The sequence below is a fragment of the Mus caroli genome, unplaced genomic scaffold (genome assembly GCF_978045245.1).
Source record: "Mus caroli unplaced genomic scaffold, Mus_caroli_1 scaffold_3, whole genome shotgun sequence".
NCBI lineage: Eukaryota > Metazoa > Chordata > Mammalia > Rodentia > Muridae > Mus > Mus caroli.
The window spans coordinates 34,433,323-34,454,795 of record NW_028227258.1 but is presented as its reverse complement, the minus strand read 5'-3'; the positions used below and the strand labels follow the sequence as shown (position 1 = coordinate 34,454,795).

At 37.5% G+C, this 21,473-nt stretch overlaps 1 protein-coding gene across 1 annotated transcript in view; it reads left to right on the top strand.

Moving 5' to 3' along the window:
* Positions 1-21,473, top strand: part of LOC110291107 (N-heparan sulfate sulfotransferase 4) — a 356,059-nt gene that overhangs the window by 312,253 nt on the left and 22,333 nt on the right. The window contains exons 8-9 of the mRNA XM_021158063.3: positions 9,657-9,753; positions 19,557-19,680. Of these exons, the coding sequence (XP_021013722.1) occupies positions 9,657-9,753; positions 19,557-19,680 (221 nt within the window). The remainder of the gene's footprint in view (positions 1-9,656; positions 9,754-19,556; positions 19,681-21,473) is intronic.

Here is a 21,473-nt window from a genome sequence, read left to right as displayed (position 1 = left end):
ATATTGGTGTATCTCAACCTTCTAGGTGCTTCTAAATCCTCTGAAGTTTCTATACTAACAAGCCGAAAAGGGGAGGAAGTAAAGAAAGATGTTAGTTTACAGAGAGAACGTGAGACCCCTTTTACAGGACTGTGAAGAACAGAAAGAAATAAAGTTAAGAGAGAAAGAAGCTAAAATTGGCTTTCTGGGAATGGACAATAGGCAGATCTTGGTTGTAGGCAAGTCTAAAGACAGGACTATCGGTAACTAATTACCCTGCTTCAAGAGGAAAACTAATTTTAAAGCTCTGGTCCGTCTATCTTTAAGCTTTTCTGAAAGAGCCAATGTACTTATGATAGAAACATTATCTTTTATTAAAGACAGCTTAATAGTTAGGAACCAATTATTTTCCAGTGGAAAGTTGTCTATGTATTAATATTCTACCTCGCCTCTCCTTATCCCACAACATTTTCTTATACTCTCAGGACTGCTTCTCAGTTACAGGAATGATTCTCCCAGTTTTAGTTGTTTAAGTTTTAGTGAATCACACCACCATTTTGATTCTACAAGGTCAGAGATTGTGGCAATTGAGAAGTCTTGGGTTTTCCTTTTCCTACCAATCATTTTCAGATATCTTCTTGTCAAGAGATGAACTTATCACAGAAATATTTCCTAGCATGTGGTCAGTGAAAAAAAGTATATACAGAGATCTCCTTAAAAATAATAAAAGTTAAAGTATTGTCATACTTTATGAACTGAAATAATCATAAACTACATTAAAGCATTCCCATTTAACAACAAACAAGACAATTGTTTTGTGTATGCTTTATAGAAATCTCTAGTAATTTGAATGGCACAACAAATGCATAATCCTACAGTAAGCCAACTGGCTCATGAGAGTTCACAGACCTGGTTTTTGTTGATATTGTTTGTTTGTTTTTTGTTTTTTAATTTGGGTATCTATTTCCTGTAGTATATTCATAAAAATGCAAGTAATAGCTTGGTCTGTTTGGGGCAGAGGGGGGAGGAGGACTGCAGCCATTGGTTAACATGAGTTATAGTTATGTTTTCCTATGAAAACATTTCTGAGTAAGAGTAACCACTCACTTTAATAAATACATGTCTAATAGAGTAAGCAAGACATAGGTGTTTCGGACAAATTAGAGGCACCTTGTGCTTACAGTAAGATTGTTAAGATTTTCACCTACCTCAGTCCATACACAGAACCAAGGTCCTTTCCCATCAGCCCTAGCCTACACTTTGGAGCTTACACTTCTCTGTTGTTCAATGATTTAAAAGTGAACTCGGAAAATAATCAGACCACCAGGTGCCACAAGAGATGGGTTAAGGTAGTTCTTATAGATCGGTGCTCGCAGGAAGCCAGGGCTTTTCTCCATCTTTGAGGGGCTCAGAAGGGGATTCTTGAAGCACGAGTAGACTCAGAAGCTGAGATGGAGTCTGATTCACAGATAGACCACGAGGACTTGTTGATCGAAGCACTGAGAATAAACCTTCTTATTAGAATATCTCATTGGTGCACATGGATTATGTTAGGTATAAGTGATGGTGACAGACAGAAAATTGGAAGTCCCTCCACTGTGCAGTGAAGCCTTGGTGACAACTCTTTACAGATGTGTGCCAGGAAATGTACCAGGAGTAGTTTCAAAACAACACCACTGTGTAGAGATGGGAAAAAGTAAGAGTTTAAAAAAATGTCTTTTATATCATCCTTTCACCAGAGAAGTTGGAACAGCAGAAAGCAAGTCAAGGAGAAATGAATTCTACCATTAATTAGGGTCTAATTAAGGCCTACCTATCTGGAACAGGTATGTGACCCACAGGGTGATAGCCAATTCCCAGATAATCATTCCACAGTAGCTCGGAAGAGAAGGGTAGAGAAGCTGGGAACCAAGCAGATTTTCAGAGGCACAAAGGAAATGGCGACTTGGGCTAACTAGGTCTCATGGAAACAAAAGTTGTTTTCCTTCCTATGAAAACACGCTGTTTGAGTCTTGCCTTTTGCTTCCAAGAATCTTCTAACTGCAAGGCTTCCATACTTACCTACTCGTAAAATTGCTTCAGAGAGTCCCTGTGTCAACCCCTCCCTGACTCACCCCACTTCATGAAGGCAGAGAGAGTCACAGACTCACAGCCTGGCACCGTAACCGCAGGCTACCTGAAGCAATTTTGACTTAATTTTGTTCTCACAGTTTAAACATATCTCTACTGCTAGATACATGAGGCAGTGACTTGCTGTTTATTGTGATTTATTATTATCTGTTTATTTCAATTATGTAGGGAACAAGCTTATTGTCGAATGAGAAGCGATCTACATAAGTGCCCTGTCATGTCCTGACTTTTAAAATTAAAATAATAGCAATAGAAGGAAGCATAAAATGAAGGAACAGCTTCTCTCGGCCAAAGTCTCTGTCTCTGCCACTCTGTCCCTTCCTCTCCCAGAATCCCCAATCCTACCTGTCCCCTGCTACAACAACTTAACTGCAGCGTCAGATTCCAAATATGAACTAACTTGCTGTGTGACCTTCAGTAACAGCAAAGTAAAACCTATTGCCTCTTACCTTCCTTAGCGATAAAGAAAGGATAATAAAATGTGTCTTACTTTGAGGATTAGAAATAATCTATGCCAAGCAAATGCCTGGAATGGGGAAGGTGATCAATAAAAGTTGGATATTATATGCATTGGCATTGAAATAATCAGACAATATCTTGACACTCAGCACTGGGAAAGTCTGAACAACCACTACCAGAATATAAAATAGAAAATGCAAATGCTTTGTCAATACAGTTGTAATTAACAGGCATGGAGGGGACTGTGCCGGGGAAGGGGTGACAGCAGAAATACAGGCAGCTGGAAAGCCCCAAGGTAGTTAGTTATAACCGAGACAGAGCACAGTCATAAAGAAAGACAGTCTGCTGAGATGTAAGCACTGTGTTAGGACCATAACAAACCTGTGGGAAGATCTGAGATGATGTCAACGGTTAATTCTAATGAAGCATGTGGAATAGTGGGCTCTCTACCATCTTAACACCCAGATAATGGCTTGTATCTGTTGGTATAGTGATCAGAGAAGTATATTAATTTAACCAGTATCATTGTTCAACAACTAGGCGATGTCTCCTCCCCAACCCTTCCCTCTCATTGTGTATGTATGTGTGCGTGAGAGAGAGCACTTTTAATTTTTATGATGTGTATGTGTGTGTGTGTGTGTGTGTGTGTGTGTGTGTGTCCACTCACATGTCACTTCACTCTTGGAGAGAAGAGAAAACCTGCTAAGAGTCAGATCTTTCCTTCTACTATATGGATTCTGAAATTTTTAATTTAGATTGTCAGGCTTAATGGTGGGCCCCTTTGCCTACTGAGCCATTTGGTGCCCCCAAAATTTCCATTTCATCAGTGTTAAAGTAGAAATATAAGCAAGAAATGCATTTACTCTGTGAGTGAGCATAAGTGGCCTTTTTGAACATAAAAGAACTAGGAAGGCTCTCACAGATTGGTCACACTTTGCCTGGTGGCACTAAGAGCTGCATTTACTTGCTCTCCTGCCTTTGCTAAGCATGAAGAAACCTTCATTTGAGCAAATAGAGCAGCAGCTCTGATGCTGGCCTTTGATGAGTTGTGTGTGGAGAAATTCAGTAACCATAGTAGCTGAACACCTCTTCCTTATTGCCTACAGCCAATGGACTAATGTCTACAAACAAGGGTATACTACCATACAAAGAAAGGAATGTGTAAGTTCTAAAGTGGCCTGTACAGGTTCATAGTAAGAACTCAGTTTCAAGGATGCCATGAGAGATAATATTTAGAAAGAGTTCTGTCTGCTTGTTTCTGTCATAATTTTGGAAACAGATATCCATATAGCTCACATTATGCTATATTTCAAGCTTGTATCAGGATCTGTCTGTATCTGCTCCACAAAGTTTCCTGAGCCTTTTGGAAGTGGGGATATCAGTTTTTCAGTCTACAAGCATCCCACATGCTAGATGTAGCAATGACTAGCACAGACTGCAGTCTCACTGTCAGAAAATTTAGTCTTATAGATGGACTTATGATAAGTTGCAGCTATAATTTAACTGAATAAAATTATTGTGTGCATGTACAAAATAATTTAGGTGTTGAAATATGAAGTAAGTATGACATAAAGGTATAGACAAAGCCAGGAAGAGACTTGGCTATGTTCACAAGGGAAGGCAGTGGTCCTATTGCTAGTTGCTCATAATAATATAATCCATTGGTTAAATTAGACTTTCTTTGTTCAAGCTGTCTCACTAATAGGGCAAAGGGAAAGAAAAGGCTGGTATGGAATAAAATAATAAGTACTCTTTTATATACAGCATGCTTTTATTATTTTAATACTAGTAATGAATTTAATGGGTACAAAAACCTTATGTGGTAGAAACTATTAATCATTGTTTTACAAATAAAGAAACTGAGGTCCAGGGATTTAAGAACATTGATTAAAGCATAGAAAGCCCCCTGGGGTTCATGTTCTTGCTGACTGGGCTAAGGGGAGTTTGCAGCGGGTATTAAGCATAAGCTAGAGAAATTGGCAAAACTTCGACTATGAATTGAGTGAAAATTTGGGCATTGAACAGGAAAATGAATTATTCAAAGATTCATAGGAAGCAGACTATCCTATTTCTGCGATGGAGAATGTAGTGTGCCTGATGCACTAGGTGGTTGAGCAATCGTAATTCAGAAAGTAGTACTCTGAGAGGTCCTTGAGCAGGCTTAAGCTATGTGTTGCTGAGAAAACACCAATGAGAGAAGAGGCATATGCAAAGAGTAAAGTAACTCTATTCCCCAAAGAAAACTGGTTGTTTCAGCTGCACTTTAGCACACCCGACAGCAGAATATTCCCATTGAAGCAAGGAGTGTATTGACCCACACTGTCACAAGTTCCTTACTCTCTCAAAGAGGAGAACACTGAAACACATTCCAGTCAATGACAGGTAATGCTGTACAGTGGTATTAAAATACACCTTGGTTGGAACAAGGCAGAAATGTGATTCTCACTCCTTCCATTACCCTAAATGAGAGCTGTAGGCATTAGACACCTCTGCTCCGTACAAGCACTCAGTGTAGTGCTCCAGTAAGTTCTTCCACCTACGGTTCCCAGGTCTGACTGCAAGGCATGCTCATTCTTCAACTACAGCCATTTTATAGCCAACAATAATTGAAACAGGGGAAACCCAGAGAGAGTGGCTTTAAGCTTAAAAAGAGACTTCATATCATTTGTCCCACTTTCAGTTATATAAAACCTTTTCATCAGAAGACAGATTCAAGATGGGCTGTGAAATTTAATTTCTTGTTAGGATATTTATGAAATGAGTAAAATCAGGAATGTTTCATTACTAACTAAAAATAAAAATAAAAAAAACAAATTAAAAGACGCTAGCCCAGCCGTCCTTACTGTTGCTGAAAACACAGATACAGAATTAAGTTAAGCCTATGGGTGTAAATGGTAGAAGCTTGAATATGAACAGATATACTGGAAGAAATATATGACGGTCAACATAAAATGGATTCTCTGTCTTTACATTTTTTTCAATTTTTATTAGGTATTTTCTTCATTTACATTTCATTTTTAAAGAAGGTATACTAATTTTAACAGCTTTCATTTAATTCCATTTTTAGAGGTTTCTATGCATGAATTTATTAGACAATCCAAAAATCATATAATGTAGTATTTTTCAAAGTAAATTATCACATGCTTCAATAGTCTTCAATGGAATTAATGATCTTTAACCGAAAATGTAACATCTGTATCACATCTCCCTTCTCCGGGCTCAGAAATAATGGAGCAAGAGAGAGGAGAAAGCCTGTAAGAGCCAGAGGCAAGGGGTTGCTACCACAAGAGTGTTCTCTGGATACTGGTGATTGAGGGTAGGACTTGACAGTGCTTGTAACAAGATCTACAAGATCTGTTCAAGTTCAAGCCGGACAAAATCCTGTCATGAATCAGGGAGGTGTCAATGAAGCCTCACCATAGCTGAGGAGCCATTACAGTTGATGGCTGATAGGAGAAAGAATCTTTTGCAGGGATCCAGGTTATGAGAGGCTAAATGTGTACCAGTGGAGGGTCCTGAACCCAGGCACCTACAGTCAGCACTAAATGAAACTCAGTGGGCTTTGTAACAAAGATCACATGAACTTGGGAGAGAAGAGTGTTATTGAGAAATTATAGCATAGGATATAGGAGTGAATTTGACCAAAGCACAGATGGCATGCACATATGAACTTCTCAGAAAATAAAAATAAAAAAAGAAAGAATTGCTAGTATTTTCATACTTTATACTTAAGGCAATCTCGGTGGGAGGTGGGGATATAAAGACATTATATCACATGCATTTCAAATTGTATGGGGTATGACTTGCTCCTGCCCTAAGTTGTATTCTTTAGAAGGATTTACAGGGGAAACATTTTTTGTTTCTTTTTTTTTGGGGGGGGAACCATAAGGGTAATGATGGACAGACAAAAGGGAAATATCTGACTGAGAATGTGACCTCAATGCAATATAGTCTTCTCTCTCCCTTCACGGAGAACTAGTCACACAGACAACTGTGTCAGTGGAGAGGAGCGGGTCCTCTTATAATCTCTTGTCTGGCATTGGATATGAGACACCTCTGAGGAGTAGGAGGGAGATGCATCGTGTGAGCTGCCAGTCATGCGGCATTCATCCAAGGGCAATTTTCAATCTGCAGCCTCCCCTCACACCCCAAAGCATGTACCAGCGGGAGGGCTGAGAGGGCTGTTGCTTATGCTTTACTAAGGAGAACAGTTGACATTGCTTGTGGACAGAAAAGCATCCTCAACATCAAATACCAAGAGCCCATTCATTTCCACTTGTGTTTTACAGTGGTTCACTTCAAGTGGACAGTTTTGACAAGATTTCCTAAGAAACCTTGAAGATGTTTGTTGTGAGAATTGGGTAACTGAGTTGCTACATTTGTTGCCAACGCTGTAGCCAATGCACTCCCCTCCATCCCTTCTTTTATTCTGGAACTTCTAACATTGGGCTCACTCTCTGCTTACTAGAAGTCTCACCTGGTGTCTCTGGTGCTGTCTCAGGACAATAGCCATCTTCTGCTCCACAGGCTATCCTCCAGCAAGTTTCTCCAGGTGTTCTGTCAGAAAAAGGCAATACTCTAGCAAAGATGGCTTCATTTGTGAGGCAAAAACACTAGTTGTCTTTGTTCTGGTTGTAATCAAACCTTTCTCAAATCGTTATTATTGGCCTCTGCAGTTTACAGTTAAGCTGCATTTGGAGCACCCAGTAACCTGGGAGAGCGAAGGTCCTGTTCTCATTATACTGTAATTGTCTTCCCTCCTCATGATGATTGGCTCAAGCACGCCTACAAGTGTAAAGACATCCATGTCTGCTGGAAATGTGTTATATTACCCCAAATTTTGCCAGTTGAATGGTTTGTTTGTTTTTTTAACTATTACTCTTAGGAAACTGTTCACATAGAACAACATTGTAGCAAGTGTCCATGGTAGGCTTCTGTCCTTATATGTGTCAATCCATCCACAAACCATACCTGGGTTTCCTCTCTTCAGCAGATTGCAAAAAACCCATCATGAAAAAACAGAACGTTTAGACAGGCATCTGTAAGAAAGTGCTGGTGACAGCGGATCATGGGATACTTGTTTGTCAGAGGTGTTGGATCTGCTAGAGAACAATCCCAGATGAATCGCTTCCATCTTACAAAAGTAGAAATGGAATACACTTATAATGATTTGTGAGACATGACTACCAGTTTCTTGTGGAAGACCATAGTCATACCATTACATTATTGACTGGAAAAAAAAATCACTGTATTCACCAGGCAGTGATGGCTCATGCCTTTAATCCCAGCACTTGGGAGGCAGAGGCAGGCGAATTTCTGAGTTTGAGACCAGCCTGGTCTATAGAGTGAGTTCCAGGACAGCCAAAGCTACACAGAGCAACCCTGTCTCAAAAAATAAAAATAATAAAATAAAAACCTCCAAAAATCACTATATTCCAGAGTTTGGCCATATATCAGAAACTGAATTATCTATTTCAAATGGCATACTACAGTGTAAGACTGAGACATGTGTGGCATACACTGTGTCTCTCCAGATACTGTGTGACACAGTATTTGATGGCCCAAGGTCATAAGTCTTCTTGAATACATAGCTGAAACACCCACCTTGCTCTGGGACTCCATTCAAAGATTTCCATAACAACATGCTGGCTAAGAAAACCCAGAGAACCTGATGAGGCAGTATCCTTTCATTTAAGTGGTAAAGGTTAAAGAGGGAAAAATCTCCCTTTGACAGGATGCTCCAGCATGTACCTCTAACACTTACAAATGAAACAAACTCATATCACTTTGCATGCTTGAACTCCATCATGTCGTTACATTGGCTTGGACTGCTTTTGAGGCAGTGTCTTCGTTTCATTCCCTAGCTAGCCTTGAACTTAAAATATTTCCAACTCCACTTCTGCTACTTAAGTCCCTGGTCCGCAGGTGTGTAAGACTATCTCAGTTTCCAAACTCTCAGGTGCATTTTTCTTAGCCAGGCAGCCAGCATCTTCCTCTTGCTTTTCATCTGGTCCATGAGTACCAAGTCAATGGGCCAATGAGACATTTAATGAGACCTCTGACTCATATAAGGAATTAGCTTGACATGTTTTTGAAAAATCTGCCAAAATCTAATTTGAGAAAATAATTTTTACCAATGTATTCTAAACATTAAAAAAAGAAAAGAAAAGAAAAGATTTTAAGCTATATAGGCATGTATTTTTAATATTAAATACTTGGGAGTTTAAAGCAGGAAGATCACTTTAGGCTCATGAGTTTGAGGCTAGCCTTAACCCAAATAAATAAATAAATGTGCTTTTAAAGAAAAATATCTCCTTGAAATAATATATCCTCTATATTAGCATTTTTACCATCTCATTTTTAAATAAAAATTTAAATTAACTAAGCGGGATTAAACAAATTAACTAAAAAGTGTTGAAATGACATAAAAGGTTTCAGTTTTGCATTCTTTAATTGAAAAATGGAGGCTCATTTGTGTAAACATTTCTAGACAAATCTAGCATCATTAATTTGATAGAACATCGACTCTGTCCTAGAAGAGAATTATTAATTATTTAATAGAATATTGAAAACTATGATTTTTTTTTTTTACCTATAATTGTCAGAGTAGTAGGAAGTCTCTCAATTCTAAACAACTCACCTGACTGGTATTATCTTCAGAAACATTTCCAAAGAATATCATCTTCAATTGAAAATAAAGTATCCAGTTTCTACTATATAGATGTATTAATTTTGAAAAGAATATAAAGAAGCTGTGACATTATAGTTACATGCGTCTCAGTGAAGTTAAAGCCTCTCTGACACACAGATATAAAACACAAGCCACAGATAGAGTCCCCATGACTATCTGTCATAAATAGCATGAACTTCACAGCAGGACTGATTTAGATTTGTCAAGCCTTGGGTAGGAAAATCAGCTAATCTATACCTGAGGAAAGCCTTTGGGAATCAAAGAACCATAACAGGAGGCAAGACCCAGCTCTAGAAGATCAGGCAAGGATCTCATCCTGCCTTATTTGAAACATTCTTAAGACATAGCATCCAGGCAGGATCCAGTATTCAGTAAGACCTGTTATTCTGCCTTGCAGAATCCATGTGATGATAAACGGCACAAAGACATCTGGTCCAGGGAGAAAACCTGTGATCATTTACCGAAATTCCTTGTGATTGGGCCACAGAAAACAGGTAAGGCTAGGCAGCGATGCTTCTTCCTTTGTGGTTATTGTACATGTGACATGACAGAATGGGATCTTGTTTCGTGACCTATGAAAGCTCATTGTTGAACTGCTGTACCTCCTCATGAAACATCACTTATCCTAACAGCCTTCAAAAGACCCTATTGTTTGCTTAATTAGACTTGAACTAAAAGCTTTAGACACAGAGTTTAAAATTGTTTACTGTATGTATCAGCGTATTGCTATTTTTTCAGTCTAAAGGTCGCAGTTTTTCTGTTTTTTACTTATTGTGGCTTTGCCTAATTAATCCCTGCGTTAAGTTATAAAGGGTGATTTATTATTCAGACTCACACTGTTTTACACTGTACATCAGGTTTGCATTGATTTCTGTCCAGAACCATGGTTGTTATTACTCACAAATTGTTTTATATGTGTGCTGTTAAAGTAATCATTAAGTATTAATGTGCTTTAGGCTTGTTTTCTGCTATGCCCCAATATTCCCAGACCCTTCTCCCTTGGTATTTTTTATGCACTGAAGGACAACTGTGTAAGGATGTAGTAAAAGAGAATGAAAGTATTTCACCAATGAGATGACACTTTCAATTAGAATATTTTATACTTTCTTCAGGGTGTGACAGTTTTATATACTTTGCTTATATCCTGATTAATTAAAGTTTTTATTGAGTTGCTGTATTTTGAATTCACTACTTGGACTTGAAGCACCTTCATCAGGGAGAGCACAAACCATAACACAAAGCAAACAGGCACAGTAAATAAGGCTTCTGCAGTGGAGATATCTGCAGTACAAGAGAGTAGATCATTTTAAAAGTTGTGGGCAAAATTTCTAGACTATTAGATATTGGTTGTTGAAATCTTTTCTTCCTCTAAGACTATAAATTGTATTACAACAGCAAGTTAACACACGTGCAGGGAGGGTGGAAATACAGCACATATTTTAGATATATCATGTTTTTGTTGTTTAAAATGTGCATTAATTTCCTGCAGCTCTCTACAGCACTGCTAACTCAAGAATAAATAGTAAAGAAATAAAATACCCCTGTGTTGTAAAATTGTGTTAAAAATTTAATTTAAGGACAGACCCTCTATCATTTGTCATGGAATATTATTCCTGCTTAGTTATGCTGAAAACCACACATTATTAACCATAAATCTTTTTCCTCCTTATTATTCATATTAATAAAACCAATATGTTATATCTTTAGATTTTAATATATGGTCTATCCACGTGGCAATGATAAAGCTTTTAACTTAAAAAAAATTTCTCAAATTACACAGGAAGTTAAAACAAAAAATTGCATGTCAGTATTCTTGTGGCAAAAAAGTATTCTAATATGAAAATGGTTCTAATAACTTGAAAAAATCCAACCACAGACCCCTGTTCATATAAACAAAGCTCCCATTGCAGTCAAGAGTTTGCAAATCTCCTAAAGGGATTCACAGGTAGTTGCTAGCTTGCCCGCCCTTGAACAAGCTTGATTTTCAGCAACTTACAAATGATACATTCACCTCTAAAATAAACACAAGGTACAAAAATGGGCCCCCAAAGGTTCTTTTTTCAGTTGCTATAAGACTAGAAGGTTGTGAGTTCCCATTTTGCCACTACTGAGTCTTAGATAGAGTCCTCTGCTGAAATCAGCCAGGGACTGAAGAAAGAAGAGCCAGGGACTTACAACCAGTTTGCATCATGTTTCTAGCTTCCTTGAGGAGGTTCACCTTCATCATCAGAAGCCATAGTACCAGTGTGCAAGAAGATTTCTAATAGCATCAAATTCAGCCGATAATCCTAAGTGCCATCGGTCCAGTATTACATTCTCATAATGTGCCTGGCATATTACAAGTAAGGGGTTGGTTGTGTAAACGTAGAATACTTTCCTGAGTATTCCTAAGACAAAACTCTTTCCTCCAGTTCCACGAAAGGCAGGACTGTGTAACAAATAACTGCCAAGAAGGATAGAAACAGAAGACAAAAATACAGATGTTTTATGGCAGGTGACATAGAATGCATACCTGAGTGTAAGAACATTAAGCTACAGTTTCTCTTCCCTAGTAGAGCACAATGTCTCTCCTTGCTGCCAAGGGACAAGAGGATACTTCACCTCTTCCAGCTCCTGATGGCATGAAGATGTAAAGCTAAGATTGCAAAGGCAACATTCTATTTCCAAAATTTGGATACAAATCCACAGCCATTGGGTGATTAAATCTTGTATACTGAGTGAGGTTATAAAATATCAATTATTAGATATTCAGCAATAACTTTAAAGCATTCATTTATCTGTGCCCTGATCCAACCATGTTCAATCCCCACACAGATATTAAGCTATCAATCTTCTCAGCTCTCTTGTAGATCTTTAAAAAAATATCCAACCTCTTTGCTCCCTTCTCTCTCCTTTTTCTCATTTAATTTTGTTTTCTGTGAGTCTGAAAAACAGTCAATGAGCTCCCTGGATTCCATGTGCCCCTCTGCTTTCCAGTCTGTCTCTAACTCACGTTCCTAAGCAATTTGTGATTCTTCTTCATTCTGATCTATTCTTTTCAAATGGGTTTTAGATTGCTTAGGGGATTTTGTTTTAATTCTTTGAAATTCTTTTAAAACATTTGGCTTGGGCTCTTTTACTCCGCTAGGATGAAAAAAAGGGGTAGTTTTCCTAATGTCAGTAGAATTGAGAGCCTGTGTGTCACACTTGCCCACTTCTGAAAATTATAGTTCAGAATGGAAACCTAACAGCTCCAAGGCTTAACAGCTGGGAGCTTATTACAGTAGGTGGGTCTTGTCCGAGATAGCAGTAAGCCTTTCAATCCAGGACCCTTGAACTATACACGGTTGGTTATAGGCCACAGCTTCTAATGTCAGGACTCTCCATAACTGAAGCCCTTTGGAACTTCAGATACAATGAGGTTTACTGTTTCAGTGATATAACTCTTTGTAGTCTTCTCTTCCTAGGTCTTATATCTTCTCTTCCTGCTTCTTTCTAAGATATCCATGAATTTTTTTCCTTTCTTTTTTTCTTCCTTCCTTCCTTCCTTTCTTTCTTTCTTTCTTTCTTTAATCCCAAAGAATCTACTGTCCACCATTTTTCTACTTGGAAAAAAATTGGCCACATCCTAGTAGCTGAAAAAGCAAACAATGGGTAGTTTCAAAGTCAGTAGCTGTGAAATATATAACTAGTGTTATGGTAGTCAAGATTTGAGTTTTAGAAACCACACTAATAAACCCCAGAGTCACTACCGGTACTACATCTAGATGCTGCTGTCTAGAATTGGAAACCCAGAATTCCATTCAGTCATCACAAGTCAGCATAAACTAGGCAATAAAAGACAGCTGGGAACCTGCTCACATATTGTGGAGACTCAGAACCAACCTTACTCCTGACTAGGGCCTGTCCAGTCACAATATTGTGACCTAGATATCCAAAGTCTTGCCAACAGCCTGACTGAGACCATCTAGTTGCCCTATCTATCCTTGAGACCAAGAACAAGTTGAAACTGCCTTTGATCCCTGTGACTTCTTGAATGTGTTCCTCCTATTCTGATTGTCATATTCCTTCCAGTTGCATAGGTAAAGCTGACATCCTAGTGACAAATTCCTTTATCTTTTTATCATTTTATTTCTCTTTCAATTTTAACAGTTTTTCTTGGCATCATAGTGTGAGTTAATAGTTGTGGACTTTAGAATTTCAAATATATATATTTTCAAGGCTTTCTGGCATTTAAGGTTTATGTCAAATTATCAAATGATAATTTTGATAATTTAAGGTTTATGTCAAATGATATTGCTTTCAATGTTCAGAAAGGACTACGCTATAGTAGGACTAGATACTGATTTCTTTGTTTACTTGGCACTTGAGGTTAAAAACCTCTATCCCATCTCTTCTGTTTATAAGACACAGTCCTTTTGTCTTAAGCAGCTTTGCCTAGATGCTTGGAACAAGTTTCCCCTGGCAGTGAGAAACACTGGAATTTAATGACATTGTGAGTCCTCAAACAATCCTCTCCTGAATGTGAATTATATTTGTATCAAGAAAGAAGTTTTTAAAACTTCCTAGAATTTAATGAAAATGAAAACATAACATAGCAAAATATATGGCACACAGAAAAGCTTATAGTACTATGTGCCTATACCAGAAATTATGAAAACTCTCAACGCAAAACTTAATGATGCATCCTAGTTGGTGGTAATTCACGCCACTCAAGTGTCAGGAAAGGCTTTCCCTATTATGGATTCCCTTTGTAAATTTTGTATACTTTATTTTGTAAACCTTCAAGGCAGTTAAGTGGCCAAGCCCCAGCCTAAGGAGCTCCAGTAGCGAATAATCTTCCCCAGACCTCCTTAATGATTATAATGGCATTTCTAATTTTAGGTGAAATTCTGAACAAACCCCACTAATCCCTGAGCACAAAAACTCGTCAGTCCCTGAACAGAAAAACCACCAATCCCTGAAAACCCCAAATCCAGGACTTGAAATTTTACCAATCTTCAGTCTGGAATTTTTTGCTCTGAAAAGCTCCACCCTCTCAAAAATCCTATATAAGCGCTGTCCATTGTCCAATTTCCAGCTGTCTGCTCCCTCCTGAGAGCCTAGGCAGCCAACCACTCCTGGATTGCCATCTCCAGACTTTGTACCCTCCAATAAATCTCTTTTATGAGACTTGCTACCTGGTGTGACTCACTCATTGGAAGAACCCAAGAAGCAATGACAAGAAGAAGGAAGAAAGTGAAGAAAATGAGCAGAGTGGAGGCTCCTGAGCTCCTCAGCTCAGCTGGGGATGGCCTTTCCTGGTTTCTACAGCACCTCTTCTGAGGAGGCTTCCTCTCAGAGCTATGTGGTTCCTGGGCTCCTGTGTCTCAGGATCCTTTTCCACGGGGACATTGTACCACCTCAGAGCTTTGTGGTTCCGATGTGGTTCCAACATATATAAAGTGTTTCTGAGTCCCGGGAAACCTTTCCATTGGAGGAGGGATGCCAATATTAATGTCTTATGAAAACAATAACAGTAACCTCATAAAGTAGGAGAGAAAATATTAAGATAATCGGGGATAAATTAATAAAAATAGAAATTAAAAAAAAACTACAAAGGATCGATGAAATGTAGAGTTGATACTTTGAAAAGAGTATCAAGACTGGCAAAAGTTCAGTTAAATTCGGCAAATTAAATAGAGAGAGGTTCTAATTTAAGATATTGGAGATAAAAAGGAGAGATGTTCAAAGAGCTTGAAGAAATTCAAAGAATCATTAAGATATACATTAAGAAAACTGGGAATCCTAAAACAAATCCATGCACACACACACACACACACAAAACTGTTCTACCAAACTCAAATAAAGATAAAATAAACAATTTAAATATATTCATTGTACTATGCAAATATCATAGATGTGATAAATAAAAATTTCTCTACTAAAAAAAAAGATTCGTTAAATTTTATACAAAATTCTATATAGAAACTAAAGAGATAACTAGAACTAATACTTTTCAGACTGTTTTATATAACAAAAAATGAAGGGACATTTTCACATTATTTTTATAAAGCCAGAATCACTCTGAAACAAAAATCTGTTATAGATCCACATAAAATAGAAAATATAGGTCAATCTTGCTGCTGAACATGATGCTAAGACCTCCAAGACAATATACTTGCAAACTAAATTCAAGAGCACATCAATAAATTATAAAATAAACAAATTGGCATCATTCAAGGGATAGCTCAACATAAAAACATTTTAAGTATATTCCAGCAAATAATCCCATAGCCAACACCTTTTAAAATGAGAAAAAAATTTAGATCATTTTTATTGAAATCAAGGAAAAAAGGATGTGAAATCTACACCTTATCTCTACTCAATAGAAAACTTAAAGTCTTAGCTAGATCAATAAGATAAATGGTAAGGAAGATAGAAATAGGAAAGGAAGAAACCACAATATCCTTATTTTTAGATATGGCTTTCAACAGAAAGGCCTAAACACTCCACTAGAAGGCCACAGTTTATAAATACATTCAGGAAAGTAGCAGAATACAAAATTAACACACAATAGCTGGTAAATAAATAATAAACATATTGAGAATTTAATCAGGAAACTATATATTTGAATCTGCAGATATATGTGTTTCATTTGGAATACCTATAAAGGTCAGGAAATTAGCAGAGTTGGGAGGGGAAGGATTCAAGAGCAGAAGATAGTTTGCAGTAGTATAAAGGACCTCAGGGGAATTATAGAGCAGAAAGGGCTAGATTGGGAGGAAGACTGTGTAGAAGAGGGAATAGTGAAAGGGATAAATAACCCAAAATAACTCTGAAGAAATTCATATGGAAACATATTACCGTAGAAACTTCCCAAATACATATATAAATTTTTTAAAAGTTTATATGCTCCTAGAAGAGAGCAACCAAGTCCCTACTAGGCAACACAGGCTGAAAATAGACATTGCCAGATATAGTTACTATCTTTGGAACAATTGTCAAGTAAGGTCTTACCACCCAACATTACAAGTCATTGATAGTGTTCTTGACTATCTTATAGGACTTGATGATAAGGCCCTATTGCTGAAGATGCTCTGTGCTTGAGTCATAGAACATGGAGAACTCAAGCTGCCACTGACCCATAAGCTTCATTTGTGTTGATTAGCTTTAATGGTTCTCAATACTGTTATCCATGCTGCTGGAGGAGGAATAAAGCCATCATGAATTTTACTCAACTCTGCATTCTGAATACTGCAATAATAATACCAGGCCAAACATTCTAGTGCCGTACGGTCATCACTACTCTGGGACTACCAACTACACTCTACTTGGAAGAAAGGGCGTCTCTACGAGGCGAAACCCGTCCTAGCAACAATATCTGGACACTGAATCAGTAGCTTACAGGACAGGAGCCTTACAAGAGAAATTGCTACTCTTTCTTTGTAAATAAAAATATGAGTAAATTATCTACTAGTGACTTATTACACCCATTAATTAAGAAGCTCCTTTTTAAATAATAGATGACAATTAACAGAGAGACCTTCAACTTGTCAAGGTATAGATAGCGAATAATATGGAATATGCAGGCCTAAATTAGACATCTGTACCAAACCCTTTTCCCAAGTACTCAGAGAGAAGACAGTTTGGGGTTGTATATATTCAAGAGCATATGGTTAGCACAAATTGGATCTAATGGCCTAAACTAATAGAGTATGCAAACTTGAATAGTTCTGAGAGGAGTGAGAAAGGAAAAAGGTATTGAATATGATCAAAATACATTGTCCAAAAATCTCAAAGAACTAATAAAAATGCAATAAAAATGCAAATTGTTTGAAAAGCAAAAACAAATAAACAAACAAACAACAAAAATAAAAACTTCAGAAGCATTTTTGGGACTTGCGTTGCAACACAACCAGTGATACATAAAAAAGAATCACTCCTGCAGCTAACCCAAGTCTAATAAGTAGCCTACTTCTATTGCCTAAGAAGAAATAAGTCATACATGTGATCAGATTTTCATTTCATTCATGTATGTATGTGCATGGCTTTCTGGACCATGCCTTATATATGAATCAATCATAAGCCCTGTGTTATTACAACTTGGGGCTCTTTGACAAATGAGTTGGGAAGCACTTCCTAAATGAGAATAGCTTCAGACAGAGCAGAGACAATCTGAAGTTTTCAACTGTGGCATGTACATACCTATACCTCTAGTATTTAAGACCTAAAAATGAGACAAAGAAAGAGAAAGAAACACACACAGAGTCAGACTGGGGTGGAGTGGAGGTGTGACAGAGGGAGGGAAGGAGGGAGAGAGAAATTAATCCACGTTTAGCTAGCTTGCACCTAGACTTTCAAAGACTGTATGTCCTTGTTTCCTCTCTGTTCCTGTAATAAGCACCATGACCAAAGGCCATTTGGAAGACAATGTTTTATTAGGTTTCCATGCTCAGATCACAGTCCATTACTGAGGGACGTCAGGGCAGGAACTCGAGGCAGAAACCTGAAGGTGAGACCCGAAGAAGCAACTGCTGCTTACTGGCCTGTTCCAAGCTCACATTCATCTGCTGCTTAGACCTTAATTCCCAAGACCTTTTCCTCAGGGGTAGTTGGACGTCCCACACAATCATTATTCAAGAAAATTTCCCTCCGTCTAACCTACAGACTGACCTAAGAGAGTATTTTCTCAATTGAGGTACCTTTTTTCCAGATGTCTCTAACTTGTACCTAGTGATTTTTTTCATTTAAATTTTAGTAAAAATCAAATCACCAGTATAGCATGAAGATTGTCTTAGTACACTTGCCAAAGAAGAGATGTCTTGACTGACAACTCCCTGCATGTGACATTCAGACATAGGGGCAGGATCTGTTATTTAAGAGGTCCAAATGCTTTTCCCTATAATTTTGTTTATTCAGAGGCATAATTAATTAATACTTTTTTAAAAGACCCATGAAAATTTTGCTTAAATGCACATCTAATATTACAATCTATATGTCCTTTAGTATTGCATTCCTTATTTAATTCAACCGATCAAACTTGGAGCCACATGTTTAATATGTTTAATATTCTGTTATCCACTATCCATCAGGAGGGCTAGGTGTGGAACCAGGTCAAAGGTTCCACAGGGCTCTGGTTCTGCTGGAAAAGGCCAGCCGAAGTATCATAGCTCTTAGAAGGGAAGCCAGGAACTTTGGGCATCCTGCATAGGGCAGGTTGCCGGGTGCTGGGTCTCATTCTCTACTATGGCAGCACCAGTGCCAGCGGCAGGGGTGATGGCAAAGGTGGCAATAGCAGTGGTGGGCAGTGGCAGCAGTGGTGTTTGTAGTGTGAGCTGACCAGCCAGGCAGGTCTAAAGTCCAGCAATGTAACTTTCAGGAAAGAGCACTCTTCCCCATGTGTTACAGCGCAACAAAACAAACAATCTCAGAAGATCTTCTGTGAAATAACTTGTGCACTTTATTTCATGTGAACAGGGAGTTTACACACAATGAAGAATGGGTGGGTTTTAGGGGTAGATGGTTCCTATAGGCTCAGCTTGGATTGTTAGTGAGCTCTATTTGCATGGGGAACGACTTGAGGTGTTTTCCCTATGTGACTGAAGATCATGGTTACTTGTTCCAGAGCCCATAGAGTTAGGCAGGGAGTGGTCCCACTACTACCATTCTTAATTCTGAAATTCACAGGGTTTGAGCTCAGTCTTACCAGTTCTTCTGTCTAGTGGCATGGTCCACTTGCCGCACAATCCTACATGCTTAATACACTTTCTGAGCAAAGTGAAGGCTTCCTCAGGTCCATTGTTAGTCCTTGCCTTACCTATGCACTTGACTAAAGTATACATGTGAACGAAAGTTTATTAAGGTCAGCACGTGTGATTTTCTGATCAAGAATTATCACCAATCATCACTCCTGTGACATGTAATGAACAACACATCAGCTTTTATTGAGGATATTGATCTAATTGACTGAAATTAAACATCAGCAAATGATTCATCAGATTTAGGTGTCAAAACCAGAGAGGCTTTCTGCACCTGTGATACCTGATTGCAGAAGGAAATTAAACACAGATTTCTGAAATTCTGCATTGACTGTGCCTCCCATCCACTTTACTTTGGCTATGTAGCAGTATTAAATCAGAAACTCAGATAAATAGAGTCACAGAGACTCTATAAACACAATGGGATTGTTATTAAAATGAAGTAACCTTGTAAACAATAAGAAAATGATGGAAAGAATTGGTCTACTGAATATTATTTTTGGTTAAATATGACACTGATATTTTAATCTATTCTTTTACTACCATATAACGTGTGTATTTTTTTTTCTTTGTAATAGGAACAACTGCACTTTATTTATTTCTTCTAATGCACCCCTCCATCATCAGCAATCTTCCTAGCCCCAAAACCTTTGAAGAAGTTCAATTTTTTAATGGCAACAACTATCACAAGGGAATTGAGTGGTAAGAATAACAACAAAAAATGAACTCCAATATTAGCACATGCTCCATCATTGCAGAGCAATTACAGATGTGTGCATGGCATCTGCATAATTACGGAATAAATTTGTTATGCTCAATTCTACCACACTGAATTAGAAATTAATTTATAATGATGATATGTTTAATCAGTGTTGCTTATAATTTGATTTGGACAGTGCAATAATGATAATATTTTTCTGGTAAGTTAATATGATTGAATAAAGAACATTGTGGGGTATTTTTCATCAGAATTATTCATAAGGATATTTAAAATTCTCTTTAAGCATACTCCTATTTTACAGTTCCTCCATTTATTTTATTAAACATATAATTTGTCTTCACGGTGATGCCTGAGGTTGCTTTATTTTGTACTCTGGAACATGTGTCTTCATTAACCACATGAGCTGTGTATGCTGTATTGCAATGTAGGCAATATTTGTCATGCAAATTATAATAGAGCTTTTCCTAAACTATATCAATTCCACTCACACACAAAAGAGGCATTAATTAGCACTTGATAAATGACAGAAAACTCTTAAAATAACAATACTTTCCAGAAGCTAAAATTAATAAACTTAATATTGGAGATGGTATTCACTCTGGTGAATTTTATTTTTCTGGCTGTATCTCAACTTCCCAAGAAATTATGATCCTGGATTTAATTTCTATTCCCTTGGTAAATAAGAAAAATCTCATGTGTGGAAAATTCCTTTCAATGCACAATTTGTAGGATATTATTTTGTGTGTTGCCATAACACATGAACCTTCCAGAATCAAGGCCTGACAAGAGTCACACTAGTGACCTGATCTCACTTCTCATCTTGCGTGAAACTGTGTTCACTCTCTAAGATATTACCACCATATCACATTTCTACAATTTGAACTGCATGAAAATCATTAAAGAAAAAAAGAACAATTTTCTCTTATCTCCGAGCTGAAATGGAGCACAATTTTTAAAGCAAGAATACAGATGAGATTCTTCAGTATTCTTCATTTGGGAAACATAATAACAAATGTCAATGAGGAAATAAGTGTCTTATATGAATTCTTAATTGCTCTCATTACTTTTTTTTCTAGAACATTTGAGGGTTAGCGAAGTGATGAGCTGTAAAGAGGGTTACACACATAATTAAAGCCTTGTACTGAATTAGCCTCAGAACATATTGATTCCATAATCTATACACAGAGGGATGTTCTGATAGCATATGGAGGAAGGAACCTATGGAGGCACTGTTGGATAGACTTGCAGGAAATATCCCCGTAGTTACTCTATATGAATTATAATGTGCTGATATTACTGCATATACTACTAAATTTCGTAGACGTTAAAAAGTAGAACATCTCTTCCTTAATCTGTTTAATTTTTTTAATAGCTGTTTTGACTTACATGTCTTTCTGTCTTGTGAACTTGAATCTAACCTTAAAAATCTTAGTATTCAAATTTGCAAACACACATTTACTATTTAAAGTATCAGTCAAGATGATGGTATGATTTTATATTTTACAGGCAAAAACTGTAGATTTAGACTTGGCTTGTGATAGCAGAGAACGTTGGCTCAAATCAACCGTATTTTCGTATCATTCATTATCAACTCACTTAATCTTTCTGACTCCTTTGCCTTAAATGTGTCATAAGGACATAACCTCTGGGGTGGCTTTCACATCAGAAGCACACAGCATGGTGCCTATGTGGCTGATTTTATAACACACTAATCCCAAGTGGATACAAAGAAATGTAAAACCTGTTCAAAATTCCTCCTACAAATGACAGCAGA